This window comes from Nerophis ophidion, linkage group LG05, assembly GCF_033978795.1.
Source record: "Nerophis ophidion isolate RoL-2023_Sa linkage group LG05, RoL_Noph_v1.0, whole genome shotgun sequence".
Taxonomy (NCBI): domain Eukaryota; kingdom Metazoa; phylum Chordata; class Actinopteri; order Syngnathiformes; family Syngnathidae; genus Nerophis; species Nerophis ophidion.
The window spans coordinates 36,813,358-36,839,706 of record NC_084615.1 but is presented as its reverse complement, the minus strand read 5'-3'; the positions used below and the strand labels follow the sequence as shown (position 1 = coordinate 36,839,706).

Genomic DNA, 26,349 nt, shown 5'->3' with positions numbered 1-26,349 from the left:
TGATTGATTGATTGATAGATTGATTGAAACTTTTATTAGTAGATTACACAGTACAGTACATAGTCCGTACAATTGACAACTAAATGGTAACACTCGAATACGTTTTTCAACTTGTTTAAGTAGGGGTCCACGTACATCAATTCATGGGGATGTCGTTGGGGCTTGTACAGCTCATGAGACACGTGTGATTTACAGCTATATAAATAAATATTTAGTATCAATTTATGCAATTAAAAATTGATTGATTAATCGATTACTATATTTTCCAATTAGCATGCCCATCAGTGATTACTTTGGGGTGTTAAGAGCCATGTTTTGTGAGAAAATGCAGATTTTCGCTTTGCCAATTGTGATTTGGCCACAAATTATATGAATTATATCTTCCATCCATCCATCCATTTTCTACCGCTTATTCCCTTTGGGGTCGCGGGCGGCACTGGTGCCTATCTCAGCTACAATCGGGTGGAAGGCGGGGTACACCCTGGACAAGTCGCCACCTCATCGCAGGGCCAACACAGATAGACAGACAACATTCACACACTAGGGCCAATTTAGTGTTGCCAATCAACCTATCCCCAGGTGCATGTCTTTGGAAGTGGGAGGAAGCCGGAGTACCCGGAGGAAACCCACGCATTCACGGGGAGAACATGCAAACTCCACACAGAAAGATCCCGAGCCCGGGATTGAACCCCAGACTACTCAGGACCTTCGTATTGTGAGGCAGACGCACTAACCCAGGGGTGTCAAACTCATTTTAGATCGGGGGCCTCACGGGGAAAAATATACTCCCAAGTGGGCCGGACTGGTAAAATCACGGCACGATAACTTAAAAATAAAGACAACTTCAGATTGTTGTCTTTGTTTGAAAATAGAACAAGCACATCCTGAAATTGTACAAATCATAATGTTGTTGGGTTTTTTAGTCCTACATGTTGCGTTTAATGGTATTCCATCTTTGTTTGTCGTTATTTATATTTTCTGAATAAATTATGTGATAATGTTCATCAGTCAACTTGTTGGTGTTAATTTTCAATCTATCGAGATAAAATAATTATATCAAAATCCAATTTCAGTTTGTTATTTATGTAGTTTGATCATTTTCCTCGACTGATGTATTAACATTGTGTGGTTTATTTTGTACATATTGTATGTAGCATTATCTACAAAGATACAAAGAATTGCCATTGTGATGTCCAGTGGACACATTTAGAACAGCTTCATTAAAAAATTTCAGGTTAATTTTTTATACTAGGCAAACTCATCCCACGGGCTGGACAAAACCTGTTTGCGGGCCTGATCCGGCCCCTTGGGCCGTACGTTTGACACCCCTGCACTAACCCCCTTTGCCACCGTGAAGCCGGGTTATATATTTAAAATCTAAATACATCCAAACGTAGCGTTCAGTTGAAATCGGTGGGGTATTTTTTGGTAGACCCGTCAGCGGTCCTGTTCTGTCTCCCTGTATTGTTTGATCCTGTTCTGTCTCCCTGTAATATTTGATCCTGTTCTGTCTCCCTGTAATGTTTGATCCTGTTCTGTCGCCCTGTAATATTTGTCTGATCTTGAATGGGATTGTGCTGAAGTATTTAATTTCCCCTAATAAAGTATTTCTGATTCTGACTCTGATTCTGATTTCTTTCAGAAAATGGATGGATGGATGGATCATGCAAACACAGGTTTGTTTTGCTCCATCGGGAGAAGGCGGGGCTTCTGCTGATGACGTCATTTGGGATTTGCTCCCCTTCCCTCTCAGTTCGCCTACGCAGCGCTGCGGTGACACACAGAGTCTCCGAGCCGAGCTAGGCGCACTTTTCCCCGGGTAAAAGCTCTCGCTGGCTGCCTGCTTCGCGAGATCCGCGCGGCAGTCATGGCGGGGGCGCCGCTAGCCCATTTCGACGAGGACTGGCAGGACTTTTACGAATTCAAGCCGTCGTCCGCCGCCGAGCTGGACCAGCTCAACTCCAATGTGGCCGAGTACCCGTCGACGGGCCTGGACGACTTCTCCGACCTGGACAACAGTTTCTCGGGGGAGATTTGCAGCTTCAAGTCGATGGAAGACCTCGTCCACGACTTTGACGAAAAGCTGACCGTGTGCTTCCGAAACTACAACACCGCTACGGAGCACATAGCGCCCATTAAACCCATCACGGAGGATAATTACTTGAAAGACGACGAGTGAGTTTGAATTTCTTGTTTTTTTTGTCTCAAAGTTTGGCATTTTTAGCTAGCTCCGTTGAAGGCTAATATTAGCTTGGCTTCAATCAGTGTAATGCAAACAGAGCATTCCTTTACCAGCAGCAGGTTATTTCTACTTTACTCAGCTTGTTTTTTAAGAGAAAATGACCAAAATCAGTTTACTATAGAGAACAAAGCAAACCGAATGCCGAGTCACCCTTATGTTATGGCTTTAAAAAAATACATCAATATGCAAAAGCATGATTTGCCTGCATAGTGGCCTTGTGGTTAGAATAGAAAATACTTTACTGATCCCTGGTGGAAATTCAGCACTACAGTTCGCTCACAAACAGTAAACACTTAGGTATTTTTTACATGTATATAATATTACCCACATGTGAATAGTATAAATACATTCTATTGCACAGCGTTCTTCACATGTGAATTATATAAACATGGCATTCCTCAGCATTATTCATATGCAAATAGTATACATACAGTATTATACAGCATTCTTCACATGTGAATAATATAAATACAGTATTCTTCAGCATTATTCATATGCAAATCGTACACATACAGTATTATGGCTATGAGTTGTTGTTTTCCTTTGGCCTCAGTCTGGACCCCCTTTCCAGGGCCCAGACTTAGACCGATATTTTTATTTTATTTTTATTTTATTCTTCAATTTTTTTGGTCCCATTCCCCCCCCTTGTTTACCTGTATCTAATCTTTGTTGTAAGGGGCGCTGGAAGCCGGCAGGCCCGTCAGCGATCCTGTTCTGTCTCCCTGTAATGTTTGTCTGATTTTCAATGGGATTGAGCTGAAAATTTTAATTTTCCTGAAGGAATAAATAAAGTACTATCTAATCCATCTAATCTTATCTATACAGCATTATTCACACGTGAATAATATAAATACAGTCTCTTATATAGTATTATTCACATGTGAATAGTACAAATACAGTATATTATCCAGCAGTATTCACATGTGAATAATATAAATACAGTCTATTATGCACCAGTATTCAGATGCGAATTGTATAAATAGTCTATAATACAGTATTATTCACATCGGAATAGTATAAATGCAGTCCATTATACAGCATTATTCACATGTGAATAGTATAAATTCAGTCTATTATGCATTATTATTCACATGTGAATAATATAAATACAGTCTATTGTACATTCAAATAGGAAAATATGCACTGTACAGTCTGATGGCTGTCAGTATGAAGGACTTCCTGTGTCGTTCCGTGTTGCATTTTGGAAGTCGGCGCCTTCCACTGAACGTGCTCATTCTCTCCGCCAGATCTGAGTGTAGTGTGTGGGAGGTGTTGTCCATAATGGTGAGGAGCTTTGCAAAACTTTTCCTCTCTGACACAACCGCCAGAGAGTCTAGCTCCACTCCCACCACGTCACTGGCCTTCCTTACCTTAGAGTGGCTGCACTGAGATCGGAAAGTCATGAGTTCAAACCCTGTCCGAGTCGTCCCAAAGACTATAAAAATGGGACTCATTACCTCAGTATCAAGGGTTGGATTTGGGGGTTAAATCAGCAAAGTGATTCCTGAGCGTGGCCACCGCTGCTGCTCACTGCTCCCTCACATCCCAGAGAATGGGTCAAATGCAGACGGTAATTTCACCACACATACCTTCGGCGGTCACTCGAACGAGTAAGACAATCCTCCTGGTTGGGGTGTATCCCTTTATGGAGGATGCCTGTGTATGACTTTGTTTACTGGTGCACAGTCAGTCACCACACGATCCTTGACAGAGTCGAGTCAGGGTCCAGTGGCATGGAGTCCAAGACGACTGGGGGCCCTTTTCTGCTGCAACCGTTGTGGTAGTTCTTAAATCTACCGTCTTCCGCCTAGTCCGCCGTTGAGGTCTTCACCGTATCCCTGGCTAGGGGGCAGTCAGACCTTTACCAAGGGCCACCTGGGGTAACAGTAGTAAAGGGGTTAACCTCTTTGTGCCCCAAGACCCCATAAAGGAGCCTCCACTGCCGGATGCACTTTAACGTCATGCCCAGGACATACCACACATACAATGTGTGTGTGACTATCAGTGGTATTTTAACTTTTTACCTTTTTGACTTTAAATGAAGCAATAAAAAAATAATCAGGCATAACTCCTAACCCCAACATGCAATATGTCTAATAATGCCTGTATTAATGTATGTTTTTGACTTTTACTAGAGACAAGCGCATGTGTAAGGTTTGCAAACACAAAGTATTTTTTAACTCAATATGACAGTAATGTTGTTAGAGTCCTGAGATAATGCAAATGAATCAATAAAACATTTCTTCAAGCATAACTCCTAAACCTAACATGCAATATGTCTAATAATGCCTTTATTAATGTAACTTTGAGTTTTTTTTCGAGACAAGTGCTTTTGTAAAACAATTGTTTATGTATTCAACTATAACTCCTAAACCAAACATGCAATATTACTAATAATGCCTGTATTAATGTATCTCTTAGTTTTTTTGTCAAGCTATCGATAGATGTTTTTATAGGTAGAGAAAATGAATAACTTTTTTAGGGGTGGGTCAAAGAAAAGGCAAACAAAGTGTGCAAGCAGCCCTGGAGGTAGTTGTAGGGTGTCCCCAGCTAAATGACAGATAGTTAATACAAATTAAGTCCATTTGTCCATCTCTGTTACAATAAAATTGGTTTTGTACATGTGGACCCATAGCTACAAATACCATTAAATGGGGATGGGTCAAATACAGAGAGTAATTTCATCACACCTAGTGTGTTTGTGACTATCAGTGTTACTTTAACTTTAATGTACTCTATTCAAGTTGATATTGTGTTCTAAGACTTACATAGTAAACTTTTACTATACATTCTTGCTTTTGTAACAACCACACTGCCTATAAAAATCCCCATTTTTAGTCAAAGGTCACATTTTCCATATGAAATAATCACTACAGTGTTTTTCAAGTTCTTGGAAAAGCTCATTCCGTTGCTATAATGGCGCGTTCACGTGCCAACGTGCATATATTAGCTGAGGAAAAGGTCAGCAACGTCCCACGTCTGCTGTGTGTGTATTGTGACAATGCAAGATTTAATCGCATTGAATTTTGCAAGATTCCCCACACTTTGACCAAAATAGGGAAGTTACAGTATTTCTACTTAAATGCAGTTTCCAAAGTCAATCCACTGGAATGATTGAGTTAATTACAAAACCCAAAACCAGTGTAGTTGGCACGTTGTGAAAATTGTAAATAAAAACAAAATACAATGATTTGCAAATCCTTTTCAACTTCTGTTCAATTGAAGACACTGCAAAGACAGGAGATTCAATGTTTAAACTGACAAACCTGTTTATTTTTTGGAAATAATCATTAACTTAAAATTTATTGGCAGCAAAATATTGCAAAAAAATTGGCACAGGGGCATTTTTACCACTGTGTTACATAGCTTTTCCTTTTAACAACTCTCAGTAAATGTTTGGGAACTGGGGAGACCAATTTTTGAAGCCTTTCAGGTGGAGTTCTTTCCTATTCTTGCTTGATGTACAGCTTAAGTTGTTCAACAATCCGGGGTCTCAGTTGTCGTGTTTTATGCTTCATAATGCGTCACACATTTTCAATAGGAGACAAGTCTGGACTACAGGCAGGTCAGTTTAGTATCCGCACTCTTACTACAATGCCACGCTGCTGTAACACATGCAGAATTTGGCTAGGCATTGTCTTGCTGAGATAAGCAGGGGCGTCCATTAAAAAGACTTCGCTTGGATGGCAAAATATGTTGCTCCAAAACCTGTATGTACCTTTCAGCATTAATGGTGCCTTGACAAATGTGTCAGTTACCCATGCCTTGGGCACTAATACACCCCCATACCATCACAGATGCTGGCTTTTAAACTTTGCGCCTATAACAATCCAAATGGTAGTTTTTGTCTTTGGTCCGAAGGACACGACTTACACAGTTTCCAAAAACAATATGAAATGTGGACTCTTCAGACCACAGAACACTTTTTCACTTTGCATCAGTCCATCTCAGATAAGCTTGGGCCCAGCAAAGCCAGTGGCGTTTCTTGGTGTTGTTGATAAATGGCTTTCGCTTTGATGTAGCGACAAACTGTATTGTTTCTGACAGTGGTTTTTTGAAGTGTTTGTGAGCCCATCTGGTGATATCCTTTACACACTAATGTGGGCGGTATAGTTCGGTTGGTAGAGCGGCCGTGCCAGCAACTTGAGGATTGCAGGTTCGATCCCCGCTTCCGCCATCCTAATCACTGCCGTTGTGTCCTTGCGCAAGACACTTTACCCACCTGCTCCCAGTGCCACCCACACTGGTTTAAATGTAAAAATTAGATATCGTGTGAATGTTGTCTGTCTATCTGTGTTGGCCCTGCGATGAGGTGGCGACTTGTCCAGGGTGTACCCCGCCTTCCGCCCGATTGTAGCTGAGATAGGCGCCAGCGCCCCCCCGCGACCCCAAAAGGGAATAAGCGGTAGAAAATGGATGGATGGATGGATAGATATCGGGTTTCACTTTGTAAAGCGCTTTAAGTCACTAGAGAAAAAGCGCTATATTAATATAATTCACTTCACTTTTTAGTGAGCTATTACATAATGTTCAGCATTGTATTACTTATGTTTGGAAAAAAATATTCTGTAATCTACTGATTGGTAACACTAAATTGGCCCTGGTGTGTGAATGCTTGACTTGTCCACGGTGTACCCTGCCTCCCCCCACCAACTTGAGAGAGACAAGTGGATGTAAGTTAGGCATGTAACGATAAGCAATATTACTTCTGATGGTTGATATTACTGTTTTAAATAAGAAGATGTGATTTGATAACTGCACTTTGATAAACTCATGGACTGACTGTTGCCAGTACGCTAGCTTAAATGCTAACATGAAAACAAGAGATTAACGTATTGTCCCATTTAAAAACGGCATATACCAGTCTAAACATATATAAACACATTCCTCTCTGAGCAACTAAGCAATTCAGTTGTGGACATCGAACCTAAAGACTGTGCTCTTAGAACAGAGTAATGGTTCAAAACTTTGAGAAATAGGTGTTTTTACAGCGCTTTCAAGGACGGCTGAACAGAGTAGGACGTCACAAAGCCCGCCAGAAATAATAATTAATAATAATACATTTGGTTTGTTATGCACTTTTCAGTTAAAACATTTTTTAGTGCTACAAAACATTAGCCATTAAAACATAAACAATACTAAGACTAAAACACTAACAGTAAAGGATAAAAAACACAAAACAGACGAGTAGTGAGTTTTTTAAACTGTTTCTATTTATTTTAGTTAAAAAAAATACTTGGTCAAAAGATTTCAGTGTGTGTATAGATACTTTTTAAGGACATTCAACAATACTACAACGATATGATAATCAGGATCATTTTGGTCACATTAACTGTGAAATGAAATGATCATATCGGTAGATCCTTAGTGCAATTATGAAAAACCTTACGTCTAAAAGATGCCTGTTCTAGACGGTTTTGTCTCATTTTTGCAGCTAAACTGTGCAGTGTTGGATATTTTCAAAGGTTAAATCTAAAGAGAAGTCGACAAGCAATTAGTAGTTTCTGCATGACTGGACTCTTGCAGGACGTGCACGGCCGCCTAACGAGTTCTCTTTACAAGCTGAGAAAAATGTCGAGGAAGACGTGTACGTCCTTCGCTTAAGAAGTTGTAGGATATGTGTACTGTGTATGTGTGTTTGCAGGTTAGAACAAGGGCTGTAATCAATGTATAGTCATTGGGCACAAATAACAACTTAAACTTCCTTGGTATGTCTTTTTCTTAAGGCATCACAAAATTCCTGCCAGTATTTTTTTGCCCTACACATAAAAAACTTTTTTTCTCTCTCGATCCCCAGGCTGTTTCCAACACTTCAGGGGGAAACATTACGTAAACATGTAGTGTTTATTTGTCTGAGCAGGAAAGACACACTGACACATGGACTCACAGCATCCATCCTCACAGCGTTAACAGATGGAAACACTGACTTGCATGCACCTTTGAATTTCACGTTGTCAACACTGCATTTTACTGTGACTAATGGAGCGCATTTTGTTTTGAGGTTTCTTGGAGGGGGTGGGGATTGTAGACAGAAGAGACGCACAGCATGTAATTAAACCTGAAGAAGTCATTTAAATATCCCACTGACAAAAAATTCAAACGGTTTGGCAGCAATATTGATTTGCATGGATTGTTCTATGTCCTCCGATGAGCTGGCGACTTGTCCAAGGTGTACCCCGCCCGAATGCAGCTGAGATGTGCTCCAGCGACTCCGAAAGAGACGAGCGGTAGAAAATGAATGGATGGATGTTCTTTTTCCTATGTTGGAATTAAAATCAAGGATTTCATACAAAAACTCACACAGTCAGGACAAAAAAATGTCAGCTTCTTATATCTTTAAAGATGTTCTATAATCTATATTGCATCCCCCCCATTTTAAATAAGCTTCTTAATACTACTTTAACATTAAATGTGAAGGTTCATTTTACATTGTTGTTATTTTAACACCTCAGAACATTATATATATCCATTTTTTGAAAAATATATAATTCCATGTAAAATCTGCAATTATGAGTCAGTTTCATAGTTGTGTATCATTAAAGCTTGGTAAAGCAGTGCTACCATAGTTATGACATTTCTTTCATTTATTTGGCAAATATTGTGTTATATTTAGAAAATATGGTAATTTACTGTCGTCAAAATAGTGGAAATGTGTCGAACTGACTAAACAACCATTCCTAATCTAAATTTATCAGTTGTGGTTTTTACAAAAAAAATGTATTCAATGAACATACATAAATAATGAATTGGCTCTTAAAGCTATGACTCTTGAATTAGTATTTATAAAAATAACTTAACTATATTTTGAGATGTCCAAATCCAATATTGATATAGGGTATCTGTCCTATATCAGCAAAAAAAACAAGTGTCTGATAATATCAGCATTTAAAATTTCTAAAACAAGCTCTGATACAAGCAGTCCTGTATGGAGCAAAAACAATGCCAGTAAGATTTGGTATCGGGGGGAAAAAATTGACATTGTTAAAAAAAAAAAGTCTTGGCACCAAAACAACTTTTGGTAACAAATAAATACAAACATTGAAAAAATACAATAATTTAGGTGGAATTTTTTTATGTATCGATGCCAATATTCATATTTTTGTAAACTCTGATATTGGTTTTGTTTTTTTCACGGGTTTTTATTATAAACTTTTTTTTGTCACATTTGCTTCCCTTTTTTATGTTTTTGGGTTTTTTTTCCCCCCTGGGTCCTCATCTATTTTTACAGTTTAAAATTTACAGCAGTGCCGTCCACACTGCTCCCTGTGCCACACAAACACTGGTTTAAAAGTAGTTTAAACGTGTAGGTAAGGGCTTCCACTCTGTAAAGCGCTTTGGGTCTCTCTAGAAATAGCACTATATAAAATGTAATTCACAATTCAATTCACAAACATGGATATTTAAAAAATCATATTCAATTTGGGGACGTAGTGGTTGTGCCAGCAACCGCAGGGTTCCTGGTTCGATCCCCACCTTCTACCAACCTCGTCACCTCCATTGTGTCCTTGAGCAAGACACTTCACCCTTGCTCCTGATGGGTCGTGGTTTGGGCCTTGCGCTATACAAGTATAACCTATTTACCATTTATCTACCACTTACTACAGGGGCCTCAAACTCAATTTACCTGGGGGCCACTGGATGCAGAAACTGGGTGAGAAAAGAAAAGTTAAAGTACCAATGATTGTCACACACACACACACACACACACACACACACACAATCCATCCATCCATCCATTTCCTACCGCTTATTCCCTTGTGGGGTCGCGGGGGGCGCTGGCGCCTATCTCAGCTACAATCGGGCGGAACACTAGGTGTGGTGAAATTTGTCCTCTGCATTTGACCCATCCCCTTAACCACCCCCTGGGAAGTGAGGGGAGCAGTGGGCAGCAGCAGTGCCACGCCCAGGAATCATTTATGGTGATTTAACCCCCAATTCCAACCCTTGATGCTGAGTGCCAAGCAGGGAGGGAATGGGTCCCATTTTTTTATAGTCTGGTATGACTCGGCCGGGGTGTGAACTCACAACCTACCGATCTCAGGGCGGACACTCTAACCACTAGGCCACTGATTTCTTAAAAAATCTAACATGCACTTTTTAATGAATTCACCTTCTATGAATGGCTTTCCCGCCCTAGCAACATACTTGCCAACCCTCACGATTTTTCCGGGAGACTCCTGAATTTCAGTGCACCTCCCAACAATCTACCGTTGCAACCATTCTCCCGAATTTCTCCCAATTTTCACCCGGCCGACATTATTAAGGCTACCGTGACTGCACTGACTTTAACGTCCTCTACAACAGTGGTTCTCAACCTTTTTTCACTGTGAACTGTGAATTTTTTTTTTAATTCAAGTACCCCCTAATCAGAGCAAAGCATTTTTGGTTGAAAAAAAGAGATAAAGAAGTAAAATAAAGCACTATGTCATCAGTTTCTGATTTATTCAATTGTATAACAGTGCAGATAATTGCTCATTTGTAGTGGTCTTTCTTGAACTATTTGGAAAAAAAGATATAAAAATAAGTGAAGTGAAGTATATTTATATAGCGCTTTTCTCAAGTGACTCAAAGCGCTTTACATAGTGACACCCAATATCTAAGTTACATTTAAACCAGTGTGGGTGGCACTGGGAGCAGGTGGGTAAAGTGTCTTGCCCAAGGACACAACGGCAGTGACTAGGATGGCACAAGCGGGAATCGAACCTGCAACCCTCAAGTTGCTGGCACGGCCACTCTACCAACCGAGCTATGCCGCCCCAAAAAATAACTAAAAACTTGTTGCAAAATAAACAAGTGATTCAATTATACATAAAGATTTCTACACATAGAAGTAATCATCAACTTAAAGTGCCCTCTTTGGGGATTGTAATAGAGATCCATCTGGATTTATCAACTTAATTCTAAACATTTCTTCAGAAAAAAATAAATCTTTAACATCAATATTTATGGAACATGTCCACAAAAAAATCTAGCTGTCAACACTGAATATTGCATTCTTGCATTTCTTTTCACAGTTTATGAACTTACATTCATATTTTGTTGAAGTATTATTCAATAAATATATTTATAAAGGATTTTTGATTTGTTGATATTTTTAGAATATTTAAAAAAAATCTCACGTACCCCTTGGCATACCTTCAAGTACCCCCATTTGAGAACCACTGCTGTATACTACATCCTCAAAGTATTGCTAGGTTAACACACAGGTGTTTTACCTGCAAGCCCAAGTCTAGTGAATCTGCTTCCGGGTAAACTAGCAGTAAGCCCCGCCCACAGGCACTTTCCCTCCAAGTCAAATCATTTAATTATTGAACTGAACTGAACTGAACTGAATGCAGGCTGTAAAGTGACATTAAGCAAGGTTGTCAATGAGGCACAAAGCACTGATCGACATGGTGTTGTTGAAAAAGAACAAAGCTTGTTCATTATACGTTTTATCTTTATTGGTCAACCTGCTTGTTTTAAATTTATATCAAAAATTAAACCATTTTTGGTTTTTACATTGTATTTTCAAGTCCTGGTTCATGTAACATAACATTTTGTGAATGTTTTGCAGTGTTTAGCTAATTGCTTTATGGCATTTCTTCTCAAAGTCTTTATGGATCCGCCTAGTTACCAATACAGTACGTGTTCTCGTGTCTGGAAACACTTTTACAGCAAGTTCCAATATTTCTGGGTGATGTTTCAGCGAAACCGGCTCCCTAATGGAATGCAATTGCATATTGATCCAGGGAATGCTGACATGTAGTTGTGCCTTGACAGATCTTTCACACGAGTTCAATTGTTACAATAGATAGCTGTATTTTGTCATTTATCATACATGTTTCACACCCCCGCTTGATTAGGTCAAGCGGGGGTGTCCAATTATTGACACGTGGGCCACCCATCAAACATGGCTGTTTTTTTAGCAGCATAAAAATGCATACCAATGGAAAATAGAGCCAACGCCATAATGTAATGAGAAAAGGATGACTGTTTGACACTAATAGTGAACCAAAACACAAATAGCTGTCTTTAAATATATGACCAACATGTATCTACCCTTTGTATTAGACTATTTAACTACAAATCTCATGATGGCATTGCATTCAAACCCAAACACTGCTTTAATCAATCAATCAATCAATCAATGTTTACTTATATAGCCCTAAATCACTAGTGTCTCAAAGGTCTGCACAAACCACTACGACATCCTCGGTAGGCCCACATAAGGGCAAGGAAAACTCACACCCAACATCGGTGACAATGATGACTATGAGAACCTTGGAGAGGAGGAAAGCAATGGATGTCGAGCGGGTCCAACATGATACTGTGAAAGTTCAATGCATAATGGATCCAACACAGTCGCGAGAGTCCAGTCCAAAGCGGATCCAACACAGCAGCGAGAGTCTCGTTCACAGCGGAGCCAGCAGGAAACCATCCCAAGCGGAGGCGGATCAGCAGCGCAGAGATGTCCCCAGCCGATACACAGGCAAGCAGTACATGGCCACCGGATCGGACATAGAGTGGGACATAGAAGAAAAAGAAAAGAAACGGCAGATCAACTGGTCTAAAAAGGTAGTCTATTTAAAGGCTAGAGTATACAAATGAGTTTTAAGGTGAGACTTAAATGCTTCTACTGAGGTGGCATCTCAAACTGGCATTCCAGAGTACTGGAGCCCGAACGGAAAACGCTCTATAGCCCGCAGACTTTTTTTGGGCTTTGGGAATCACTAATAAGCCGGAGTCCTTTGAACGCAGATTTCTTGCCGGGACATATGGTACAATACAATCGGCAAGATAGGATGGAGCTAGACCGTGTAGTATTTTATACGTAAGTAGTAAAACCTTAAAGTCACATCTTAAGTGCACAGGAAGCCAGTGCAGGTGAGCCAGTACAGGCGTAATGTGATCAAACTTTCTTGTTCTTGTCAAAAGTCTAGCAGCCGCATTTTTTACCAACTGTAATCTTTTAATGCTAGACATGGGGAGACCCGAAAATAATACGTTACAGTAGTCGAGGCGAGACGTAACAAACGCATGGATAATGATCTCAGCGTCTTTAGTGGACAGAATGGAGCGAATTTTAGCGATATTACGGAGATGAAAGAAGGCCGTTTTAGTCACGCTTTTAATGTGTGCCTCAAAGGAGAGAGTTGGGTCAAAGATAATACCCAGATTCTTTACCGTGTCGCCTTGTTTAATTGTTTGGTTGTCAAATGTTAGAGTTGTATTATTAAATAGAGTTCAGTGTCTAGCAGGACCGATAATCAGCATTTCCGTTTTTTGGGCGTTGAGTTGCAAAAAGTTAGCGGACATCCATTGTTTAATTTCATTAAGACACGCCTCCAGCTGACTACAATCCGGCGTGTTGGTCAGCTTTAGGGGCATGTAGAGTTGGGTGTCATCAGCATAACAGTGAAAGCTAACACCGTATTTGCGTATGATGTCACCTAGCGGCAGCATGTAGATGCTGAAGAGTGCAGGGCCAAGGACCGAACCCTGGGGAACTCCACACGTTACCTTAACGTAGTCCGAGGTCACATTGTTATGGGAGACACACTGCATCCTATCAGTAAGATAAGAGTTAAACCAAGACAGGGCTAAGTCTGACATACCAATTCGTGTTTTGATACGTTCTAATAAAATATTATGATCGACTGTATCGAAAGCAGCGCTAAGATCGAGGAGCAGCAAGATAGATGACGCATCAGAATCCATCGTTAGCAATAGATCATTAGTCATTTTTGCGAGAGCTGTCTCCGTGGAGTGATTTGCCCTGAAACCGGATTGAAAGGTTTCACATAGATTGTTAGACGCTAAGTGTTCATTTAACTGCTCCGCAACAATTTTTTCGAGGATTTTTGAAATAAAGGGAAGGTGAGACACCGGTCGGTAGTTTACCATGAGGTCAGGATCGAGGTTAGGTCTTTTAAGAAGAGGATGAATAACCGCTTTATTGAATGCTAGGGGAACAGTCCCCGAGGAAAGTGATAAGTTTATAATATTTAGCTCTGATGGACCTAATAATACAAAGGGCTCCTTGATCAGTTTCCCAGGAAGAGGGTCAAGTAAACATGTTGTTTGTTTTATTCCATTTACACGTTGTAACAATTCCTCTAATGTTATTTCCTCAAAACGAGAGAAACTATTTTGGAGGGCAGTATCCGCCGTATATACCATCGTATCAGTGTTAATAGAACCCCGTTGTAGCTGGGACGCATTGTCTTTAATCTCCTTTCTAATGACTTCAATTTTATCACTAAAGAATTGCATAAAGTCATCAGCTGAGTGGGTGGAGCTACTGGAGGGGGTCCCTTGTTGGGTTAGCCAGGCTACCGTACTAAACAAAAATTTAGGATCGTTTGTATTACAGTGGATGAGATTTGAGTAATATTTAGCTTTAGCTAAGGTAAGCATGCGTTTATAAGTTATTAAACCATCACTCCATGCTTGATGGTGCACCTCAAGTTTAGTCGTGCGCCATTTGCGTTCCAGCTTTCTACATAATAATTTCTGAGCTCTAGTTTCTTCTGTAAACCACGGGGTACGCTTTTTTGGAGCCTTTTTTAACTTTAGCGGTGCTATGTTATCAATGGTTTCGTGCAGGGCGTCGTTAAAGTTGTTAGTGAGGTTATCAATAGAGCCCACATATTTAGGGAATGGTGCCATTACCGAGGGCAGTAGGTCAGCAAGAGTTGTCTTTGTGGCCGTATTCATGTTGCGGCTGCTATAGTAGTTATTATTATTATTAGTTTGACGAACATGCGTCTGAACCTCGAATTTTATAAGGTAATGATCGGACAATACTTTAGTATACGGGAGTATCGTAACTTTGGAAACGGTGATACCCCTGACAAGCACTAGGTCTATCGTATTACCGTTGCGATGCGTGGGTTCATTTATTATTTGTGTGAGACCACAGCTATCAATTATAGTCTGGAGCGCTACGCACGGTGGGTCTGATGGGGTATTTATATGGATATTAAAGTCCCCCATTATGATTATATTATCGGCGTGTGTCACTAGATCAGCAACAAACTCTGAGAATTCATTGATAAAGTCCGAATAGGGCCCTGGGGGGCGGTAGATAACAGCCATGTGTAGAGGGAGCGGTGTGACAGACTTCATAGTAAGCACCTCAAACGATTTATATTTATCATTTATGTTAGGACTAAGGTTAAAGTTTTCGTTGTATATTAGTGCAACCCACCCACCCCTTTTAAGCGGACGGGCAATATGCGCATGTGTAAAGTTAGGAGGACATGCCTCATTTAGCGCAAAAAGTCGTTTGGTTTAAGCCAGGTTTTGCTGAGACCGATGACGTTAAGATTGTTGTCTCTGATAATATCATTAACTAACAACGTTTTGGGAGACAATGATCTTATGTTTAAAAAACCTATATTATAGGTAGTGGGCTTTACCTAACATACAGAAAAATTGTGATTTCAATATTGTCGAAAATAATTTTCAATATTATTTCGGCCATAATTATGCAGCCCTAATTGCGCCCATGAGCCCCTCTAAAAACACCTCAAAACCGCCAACAATACTTAGTTTTCATGTCGTGACCTGCATATTAACCAAGAATAAGTGATATTCTTATTATATGCGCTAACGCTGAGGAACTACTTTTAGCAACTCCTTGATTACAGACAGGTAACCAGCTTATACAACTAAAGATACTGAGCCTGTGATCTGCTGCATCACCTATGCGTGGGTAAAAGTTACTTCTAAATTAAAATCATATCTCTCACTTGTATAGTAGAATGTTGTGGGTCATAAACAAGAAGTTGGTCAACTTTGACGTTCAACTTAGACCCAGACCTATGTGAGGATTATGAATAATTGTTCTTTATAAGCGGGAAGACACTTAGTAATAATGCTATTTAGTGGATCTGCTTATTACTCAGCTTTTAAAACTTATAGCTCGTCCTTCATATATTCAGGCTCAATAATATAAGGTTCTGGATCATCATTTGTCCCAAAGTAGTCGTTCTTGGCTTTCTTGAAGTCTGCAATGATTAGTAGTAGCAGCAGCAGTAGTAGTTGTTGAACGTTGTGATGCGTCTGTAAAATTAACAGCATACGCATTTCAAGCATACGCCACTGTATGCTTAAAATCACAAAAATACGTAAATAGTACATGCTATGTGCCTGTTACTTACACGCTGATAGAAGTTTTTTTTTAGAGGGCTTTATAGGCGGAGTTGAGCGAATGTTCTTGCCTCCATTGTTAGCTACTCCTGCTATTGTTTATTTACAAATTAGAATGCTTTAAAAAGAAAGAAAGAAAAACAAATGTGTGCTTTTCTCATATAAGGTTTGTGAATGGTGGACAAAATCCCCCAAAAGTCCAGTTCCCCTCTAATGAGAGCTTATAGCAACCATCCATCCATCCATTCATTTTCTACCGCTTGTCCTGTTCAGGGTCTTGGGGGGTGATGGAGCCTATCTCAGCTACATTCTGGGGGAAGGCAGTGTACACCCAAGACGAGTCGCTACCTCATAACAGGGCCAATACAGATGGGCAGACAACATTGACAGTCTAGGGCCAATTTAGTGTTGCCAATCAACCTATCCCAGGTGCACGTCTTTGAAGGTGGGAGGAAGCCGGAGTACCCAGAAGGACCCCCACAGTCACGGGGAGAACATGCACACTCCACAAAGAAAGATCCCGAGCCCAGGATTGAACCTAGTACCTTCATACTGTGAGGCACACACAATAACCCCAGTTCCACTGTGCTGCCCCTTATAGCGACTACTTGGGACAAATATATTCTTGAGCCTGAACATACGGAGGATGAACTACAAGTTTTGAAATATGAGTGATAAGCAATTCCAGTTCTAGTAAAACACTAAGCATCATGTTGCTGTATTGGTAATAAAACAATGTCAGCTGTCACTAGGATGCCAGCTGATGGCATGTTTATATCTTTCAGCACAAGACTTGCAGTCTCAGTTTAGATGGGTTTAACATCATCTTCACTCCTCAAATAAAAAATTCTTAGAGCAAACAATCGTCTTACCGTGTTTTCCCAGCGTTGTGGTTGGGTCGAAATTTAATTTCAAAGTTGACCAAGGTCACAGCCTTTTACTATACAAGTGTGACGCATGATTTATAATCTAGCACAAACCTTTACCAACTCAGAGGCGATGCAGCAACTCAGTAAATATAATATCATCTGGCAAATTCTGCCTATATTCATTCAACACAGCCAACACAAGTCAATAATGTACTAAATTTGTGCACTGTTGGCAGATCTTTTTCTTCCTTTGCCATCAGCTCCTTTTCTGCAGATTATTTAGAATAAGGCCAAGATTTTATTCTGCTGTGCCAGATGGCTTATGCCTTTTTATAGACGTTTTATCATCAGCCTTTTAATAAAAAAATATTGTTGATGCACAGCTGTGCTTTTGTGTTCGCGTTGGCATGACAGAGTAATCATGCAGAATAGAATGGACATCCACTGTTGCTGTTCTTTATAATGTGAAGTTACTTATCATTATTCCTCTGGCTGTCTTTCAGGGTATGGAACACTCTGACTGACAACTATGGCAACGTGATGCCCGTTGACTGGAAGACGTCACACACCCGCTCCCTCCACCTGCCCACACTTAACCTCAACGAGCACAAGGTAGAGCTTAAATGTTTTAAACATATAGCAAAAATGTATGTAAGTTAGCTTTTGGTACAAACCGTATTTTTCGGAGTATAAATCGCTCCGGAGTATAGGTCATACCTGCCAAAAATGCATAATAAAGAAGGAAAAAACATATATAAGTCGCACTGGAGTATTTTTGGGGGAAATTTATTTGATAAAACCCAACACAAAGAATAGACATTTGAAAGGCAATTTAAAATAAATAAAGAATAGTGAACAACAGGCTGAATAAGTGTGCGTTATATGACGCATAAATAACCAACTGAGAAGGTGCCTGGTATGTTAATGTAAGATATTATGGTAAGAGTCATTCAAATAACTATAACATATAGAACAAACAATTTACCAAACAATCTGTCACTCCTAATCGCTAAATCCCATGAAATCTTATACATCTAGTCTCTTATGTGAATGAGCTACATAATATTATTTGATATTTTACGGTAATATGTTAATAATTTCACACAGAAGTTGCTCCTGAGTATAAGTCGCACCCCTGGCCAAAGTATGAAAAAAACTGCGACTTATAGTTCGAAAAATACGGTATGAGGGTGCAGGAGTCACTTCTGCATGAATAGAACAGACAGATCCAAACCTGAGCAGGTACTTTGGTAAAAGAGACAAAAAAAACTCCCCTCAAAAAAAATGAGAGTGCAGTGTACTTTTTATTTTAAATTATCATTTAAACCCCATCACTACTACTTTTGATGTTTTAATACATATATGTAAAACGTAAATAATAGATACAAGAGTTAAAAAAAATCCAATTTATGATCAACAATAGTATAATTATAATATTCGAAAAAAATCAATCATCTTTCCCTGACTTATAGTTTAAAAATAAATAGTATAAAATAATTTAACCATTTTTTTCAATAATTATGACCTGAAATTTTTTGTATTTTATATTTGTTTATTATATATTTTTTACACTTTTTTTATTTATGTTTATTGATCTAAATAATGTTTGGTAGGCGGTGTTTTTGTTTGTTTCTGTACGGAGTTTACTCAACTCAATCATTTTATTTTGGGATGTACAGAAATTAAAATTCTTTCCAAAACCAAAAATGAAAAATCCAAAGTCAAAAACCCATCCATCCATCCATTTTCTACCACTTGTCGCTTTCGGGGTCACAGGGGGTGCTGGAGCCTATCCCAACTGCATTTGGGCCTCCCGCTCGAAATCAGGTGAAAAACAAAAACACCAAAATACATTTTTATTTACTAATATTCGATATGTATAATAGTTATTATTATGATTGCATTACAGATTATGACATTGTATTGACACCACCAAAATCAATGCATTCCGTGGCTTGATTGGTAGAGCCACAGAAGCGCTTTACCATTTATTATGTAACTGTATCAAAATCTTACGATATTATTACAATATTAAGGCCACGGTATGATAATATTGTGGTATATGTCCCACAAAAAATACTTTAAAATGCCTTAGTGTGTAAATTGAAGTGGCAGGAATGTTTAGGATAAGCACACTTACTCTAATTGAACACAATCCTAATGTTAAAATGTTTCAATCATATTTATTAATACAAACATGTATTTTTAAGTGCAAAGAATTGTCCACTGTTTCAAGTGAATATTAAAAAAAACGTATAGTTGAATGTCTTTAAAGTGACAATGTAAACAGTCAGTGTAAAACTATAATGTTCACTTTAGTGTCTTTCAACATTTACTGGATGAATGAATGGATAGATGGATTGAAGAATTAACACGTAGCTTTTAATTTTACTCCCATTTACCACAGTGTAGTTTTTGGGGTTATTTGCCTTCGTGCGCTGCGACGAGACCGTCTGGCTTTGTGTGTCACCTTGGAAACGCTTAAGATGAAAGTGGCACGCTTTGCTTTGCAGAACGCAGACTTTCTTACCTCCGCAGAAAAGGTTATGTTTTTGCCAGGGTTTGTTTGTCTGTTTGTTAGCAACGTAAGTCAAATAATTATGGATATATTTTGATGAGTTTTTCAGGAAATGTCCAAAAAACTACTCCTCTCATCGACTACGAACACATTTCTCTTCCTGAGGTGGGGTGTGTGGAACACCGTAAGGAGGATTCTGGGAGATGTTGTTTATTTTCAGACCCAGCCAACGCTAAATTGTCATAAAAAAACTGGCACACGCAATACCGCCGTATCTACAAAACCGTTACACCGCAAATATATGTTCTTCAAAGAATAAATTAATCATACAATATGAAAATATTTATTTACCACGCAATGTAATATAAAAAATAATAGTATTCAGGTCAAATACCATTTGGCGCAACAGATAGCGTCAACCCGATCAAAGATAGTTTCCTTTTCTGTGCGATTTTTTTTTATTTTTTATTTTTTTTTAATGTTCAGCAAAATCCGGCAGAATACAGCGACTCCTTTGTAAGCTGACTTTGGATTGCATTTATTTACGAGTTAAAATGCATAAAAAAGAAAAAACGTGTGCTTGACTTACATAATAATTTTTAATGATAGACAAAATTACTAAAAAAAGTGCAGTTCCCCTTTAAGTAATAATTCTATTTGACATATTCTCTGTCCTTACTTTATCTCTGCATGTAGCTTGACTTTTGTTGTGGAAAGTACTTGTGTCTGCTGTCATGTTGTATAAAAAATGATCTGGAAATAGCTCGTTTGATGGAAGCGTTAACCCAGATGATAACATTTATGCAAGTATTTACATTTAAATGTGAAATAGCTTCACATGCTCTGTTTCTATGGACAGAAGTTAGACAACCAGTCTTTGGATCTGTCAGATGACGAGGAGCTGAGGGAGCAGATGGATATGCATTCCATCATTGTGTCCTGCATCAATGATGAGCCACTCTTCACTGCCGAGCAGGTAACATACATAACATACATACTATTACTTGCATTCCAACCAAACCTGCAAAGGAACATTTTCCACGTGTTTCTATGTCTCGTTTGGCCGTCAAGGTGATCGAGGAGATAGAGGAGATGATGCAAGAGTCTCCCGACCCTGACGACGACGAAAGCCCCTCCCAGTCAGACCTGTCCATGCTATCTACTGACGTCCACGGCCTGAAGCGCTCCGGTTCCGATACCAGCTATGAGGATCGTGAGTATTAGTCGTTACCAAAAAATATTTTCCCTAAAAGTCTGTGGGAACACACACATGCCTGCATGCTTGCCTGTAACCCCTCGGACGCCCTTTGGCAGTTCTTCAAACAGCCTAATGAGGTGTGATAGGTCGCACAGCGCGGCCTCACGCATACACGCGTATAACGTTCTTATGTAATGTGTTATAAATACAAACAGACAGCGGATTATGTAAGATGCAGCATATATTTGGTTTAAACGAGTCTACACTTCTTGGACTCACAATAAACAGGTCACTCTCAGCCTATTTTTGTTGCTCATGTTGTTATGTTTAACTGTTATTCCCTCTTGTGAGATCATAAATGATTTAACAAAGCCAACAAAGTTATATTTAAACAAGAAGACGGTGAGTCATTTTGTCCTTTTTTACACGATGTGCATTCATGTTGTCAGGGTTGCGTCAGCTGTCTGTGTCGGAGCTGACGGAGACTCTGGAGGAGGTGGAGACGGCCATTGGTAGCTACAGCGAAGAGCTCATTCAGGCTCTGGCCCTGCGAGATGAGCTGGAGTACGAGAAAGAGGTGACACTACATACGACAAACACGGAAAAACATTTGTAAAAAGGCGCTTGACGCTGAAAGCTACACATATTCACGTTCAGGCGCAAAAGCTACAGTTAAGCAGCAGTGAAAGTAGTACAAAATGTCAAGTAGCAGTTTGCCCATCACATAAAAACATTGCTCAGAAAACGGAAAACCTTTGCTAATTTTGCAGTTTGTTAATTTATTTCGCTTCGACTAGAGAACTAATAGTTAGGGGTGTAAAAAAAATCTAATTTCAAATGAATCTTATCTAATGAATCTTGAACTATTTGTAATTATTCTTAATAGATTCAAAAAAATAAAAAAAATATGAATGTATGTATGTATATATATATAGAGAGAGAGAGTTGCCTTATTTGTATTTTACTTCATTAAATTAAATGTTATTTAAAAAAGCATTGATTTGAAATTGAAAATCATTTTGAATTTAATCGTGACCACCAAAAATGGAATTAAATCAAAAAAAAATATTCACAGCCCTACTAATAGTGCAGCATTAAACAAACAAACTTTGCTGTTTTGATTTCTACTGCGCTATCCAGATTCCACTATCAAATAGTGTAATCTGTCATGTTTTGTGGTTCCAGCAACTCTTTAAACACCTCTTCACACCATCCATCCATCTATTTTCTACAGCTTGTTCATCTCAGTACCTCTACAAAAATATATTTTAAGGATTAAATATATTTTAAGGATGAAGTCAACATTTCAGGGATCAAGAAAATATACACTATGAGGTAGCGCTGGGTGATTATATGATCATGATCCTAGATCGCGATTAATTTGTGTTTGATCCTGCTAATCACCTGTTAGCATATCTCCTGGATCAAACTTGGTGATGGAAATTTTTGTTAGAAGTTACAGCAGTAGTGGAACAGGAGGGGGCAATGATGCTTGGTTTAATCGCGCACAGAACAATCCACCTTTATTCGATTGTGGTCCTGTGTTTGTGTACATTTGCATGTCAGTGTGAAAGTGTGTCCGTGTGCGCAACCATCTCGTTTCACTGTCGTAAAAGTCAGGCTCGTCCCAACGTAATTAATGTTCAATCAGGGTTGGGCCACTTCCCCCTTACGCAGCTGGAAGTACAGCCCAGAAGAACAAAATAAAGAAATATGACTATAATACTAGCATAAAGGTTGAATTAAAACATTTAAAAGGCGCAGCAGCGACTTTAGTTTTACTATCTGCTGCAGCTCACTAGTAATCCTGCCCTGAATGCGGACTTACAGCCACTCAAAATAATGTCTTTGTGACTAAACTTCATGTATTGGTACCGACTGGGAGAAACAACACACCCACTAATTTAATCAGAAAAGGCATTTTTATATCTAAATATTTTTAATCAAACATTTTCTTTGTGTCTGCAAAGATTGCACTCCTCTGATATAATATACTAAAAAAAATTGCCTCTGATGTTGGAATAACAATTACAATAGTACTGGTATTTAAAAAAAAATTAAATAAAAAAAAAACGTATTTTTGTTTGCTGATAAAAAATGTGTTCCTAACATGATCGATAAACTTGTTTTATGTGTTGAAACACATGATTTTACAGTACCTCAAATTCAAACTGCACTTAAATGTGTTCAATTAATATAAGGTACACAATTTAAATTTTAAAAACTCCACAATGTGGGTGACCGCTTACCATTGACCAAAGCACTGGTGAGAAGCACTGATGTATTTGTAATTAAAAAATACAAATAAAAATTCACCATTTGAAAGTGTTGATTAGTAAATGTTAACTTGAAATAAAAGTATTATGGTATTCACTACACTCATTTTACTTTGTTTACTGCAGGATGTTTGTAATTACAAGCAAAAAAAAACAAAAGTACTTTGAGAAGAAAAAAAGTTATCTTTTTTTTTTGGGTGGAAATGTTTGTTAAAAGATACAGCAGTAATAAACAGGGATGCAGTACTCCATTTATATTTCTGCACGGGACAGTGTGCTTTAATGGAAAAAAAATTGTGATATTAATCAAAATGGATGATATGAAAAAAATAATTGGGCTATTTTTTGGGATATTGCCCAGCCCTAATATGAGGTATTAAAACATAAATCTATATGTATGTTTTTTAACCTAAAAATTAATTTAAAAAATCTATCTATTTTTTACAAATATAGTATAATTGAGTTCTTTAAAATAGATTAAACATTTTTGTAATTAAAAAACGTTTTTGATAAATATATAAGTTTCAGTAATTGAAGAAAAGTATTTTTACATTTTGAGTAAATCATATAAAATAGTCAAAATGTCTTAGTTGTGTGTTTTTAAATTTGTAAATGTTTTTAAATGTTATCACCACCGGTTGATTACTCCTGCTTTAATATGCAGTGACTCTGCAACGCAAACAAGACAACATGATAGACATTCTTGTCCAAAGCTACCTTGAAGCAAAGTGACCTTGACCTTGTATGGCCACTAGGTGAAGAACAGCTTCATCTCACTGCTCATTGACGTACAGAACAGACAGAAGGAGCACCGCGAGCTGCTGCGTAAGAAGAAGAAAATTCGCAGCACGACTTCCACCACCGGAGCCAACGGCCAGAGAACCACCAGCACACACGTCCATGGCACGGTGAGTCCCAAGGGCACGAGGCGGCTGGGGATACGCTTGTAAAGCACACCTTACGTCATGCATGTCCGGACATGACAGTAAATGGAGGATTGAGGGGACGCTGCTTCTCTCTCGTCTCTTCTATCCTTCCTTCCTTTCACCTCCTTCTAGCTCCTCACTCTGGAGGGACTCTCCAATGTCATTCAAAATGGCCTCCGCCAAACTTTTGGCACCGCAGGAGGGGACAAACAGGTGCCCCTGTCTCTTTTTCTTGTCTTTTTTCCCCATTGAATTTTTTTATTTCAGCATGCTGACTTTTTTCACAGATACAGTTGGCCTTTGCTTGTCATTGTTTTTTTCCAACAAAACTCTTAATCGCTCATTTTTATTTTGCCACTTGTGTGTTTTCAGCAAAGATGTCTTCGTCGTCTCATTATACCTTCCATATGTATTTTGTCTAACAAGTTACATTTGTTTATAAGTTGTATTGAATGTCTAATTGCCCTTTTTCTGCTTCAGTACCTGACAACAGTCATCCCCTATGAGAAGAAAATGGGCTCCCCTTCAGTGGAAGACCTCCAGATCCTATCAAAGAGTTAGTGTCCATCAATCACTTCATAACCCAAACCATAATTGCTTCTTTATTTACATGTTTTTAATTGAATACTTTTCTGTGTGTCAGTCCTTCATGCCATGAGGGAGGACAGCGAGAAGGTACCGGCCTCCTCACAGACTACATTCTCAAAGGTAATGACAGTCATCGCTTCACATTTCTTCTTTATTGCTTTTCTTTACACAGTTTACACTCAAGCTGTATGAAACCAAACTGTTCAGTACACAATAAACCTGATGACAAAAGTGCCAGATAGCGAACGATTCCTCCCGCCAAAATTAGAATTGAAAAATCCATCAAGTTCCACTCCAGTCCTGTTGGTGGCAGAGTAGCAAAACAGCCTAATCTTTGGTTAATAAAAACATTTATTTGCACTTGTTAAAAATATATAATACAGGTGAAAATAATAAAAAAAAATATCTAATTGATAAGCATTCAGATCTGCACAATGTGTTTAAAGAGTGACAGGTAATAATGTCGTTGTTACACATGTCCTGTTGTTCTGCTCCGGTGCAGACCGTCGTCGAGCACAGGGCACACGTTCCCTTCAGAATCAATCAATCAATCAATGTTTACTTATATAGCCCTAAATCACTAGTGTCTCAAAGGGCTGCACAAACCACAACACAAACCACTACGACATCCTCGGTAGGCCCACATAATATAAAAAAAAAAAAAAAATTATATATATATATATATTCTCTATTCAACACAATTCTAGCTTCTAACGGATTCTCTCAAATTTTTATTTGGTATATAAATTATAATAAGACCTTGCCAATTAGGTTTAAAAGCTTGTCATGATATATTTGTGCGGCAGTGGCCTAAATCTATTTTTTAGCACTCCTACTAAGCATTGCAGAATTCTAAAATCAAAAAAAATTGTAAGAATTATGGTATTATTATTTTGTATTAAAACTAAGTATTGTTATTACCTTGTATAGGCAGATTTTTATCCAGCACATTTTAGTTCTACAGCTCTTATTTTCAGGAAGTGTGTCATTTTTAATAATAAAGCCGTCTGATCAGGGAAGGACTGGTGGTGTTCAACTCTGATCCTTTTAGTGGCAGATTTAGACTTCCTTTTATTGTCATTCAAATTTGAAGTTTACAGTACAGATAAGAACACAATTAAGTTGCATTAACTCGTTATAGTGCAGGATAAAAGAGCAATAAGGTACAGATATAAATAAATAGATTACTGTACAGATACATATATTGCGCTTTTGCATATGCATCCACGATTAGGGATGTATGTTATGTTGTCTTTATATTCCATCTGAGTAGGTCTTTTGTGGATTTTTACACTGAAAAATATTTTAAAAAACACATCTTTTTAAATGGAGACATGCTGCCCCCTGTTGTCAGTCAGCGAAATTACACACTTAATAAACAACAACATTCAAATAGGTGGACAGGTTCAAGGTTTCTTACTGATCTTACCACACTTTGACCTTTGACCTTCCTTGTCTCTTGCCTGCGCTGCTGCATTATCCTTTGGGCAGCCCTGGTATGAGAGCGCAGGACGCTGAGGTTTGTAAAGGACAAGGACTTTTCCACGTGAAGTTTGTTTGCATAGTAGTATTAATGTCCTGACACCCCCCGTCCAC

The 26,349-nt window shown here is 38.7% G+C and overlaps 1 protein-coding gene across 3 annotated transcripts in view; it reads left to right on the top strand.

Annotated features, from left to right (window-relative positions):
- The first annotated feature begins 1,742 nt into the window (after positions 1 to 1,742).
- Positions 1,743 to 26,349, top strand: part of fez2b (fasciculation and elongation protein zeta 2b) — a 26,280-nt gene continuing 1,673 nt past the window's right edge. Inside the window, exons 1-10 of one of the 3 annotated variants that reach the window (XM_061900748.1) lie at positions 1,743 to 2,175; positions 17,751 to 17,859; positions 20,625 to 20,741; positions 20,837 to 20,978; positions 21,413 to 21,540; positions 23,995 to 24,147; positions 24,298 to 24,378; positions 24,646 to 24,721; positions 24,809 to 24,873; positions 26,245 to 26,272. In XM_061900748.1, the coding sequence (XP_061756732.1) occupies positions 1,868 to 2,175; positions 17,751 to 17,859; positions 20,625 to 20,741; positions 20,837 to 20,978; positions 21,413 to 21,540; positions 23,995 to 24,147; positions 24,298 to 24,378; positions 24,646 to 24,721; positions 24,809 to 24,873; positions 26,245 to 26,271 (1,206 nt within the window). In that variant the 5' untranslated portion in view covers positions 1,743 to 1,867 and the 3' untranslated portion in view covers position 26,272. The remainder of the gene's footprint in view (positions 2,176 to 17,750; positions 17,860 to 20,624; positions 20,742 to 20,836; positions 20,979 to 21,412; positions 21,541 to 23,994; positions 24,148 to 24,297; positions 24,379 to 24,645; positions 24,722 to 24,808; positions 24,874 to 26,244; positions 26,273 to 26,349) is intronic. The other 2 variants (XM_061900747.1, XM_061900749.1) reach the window with 2 other exon arrangements.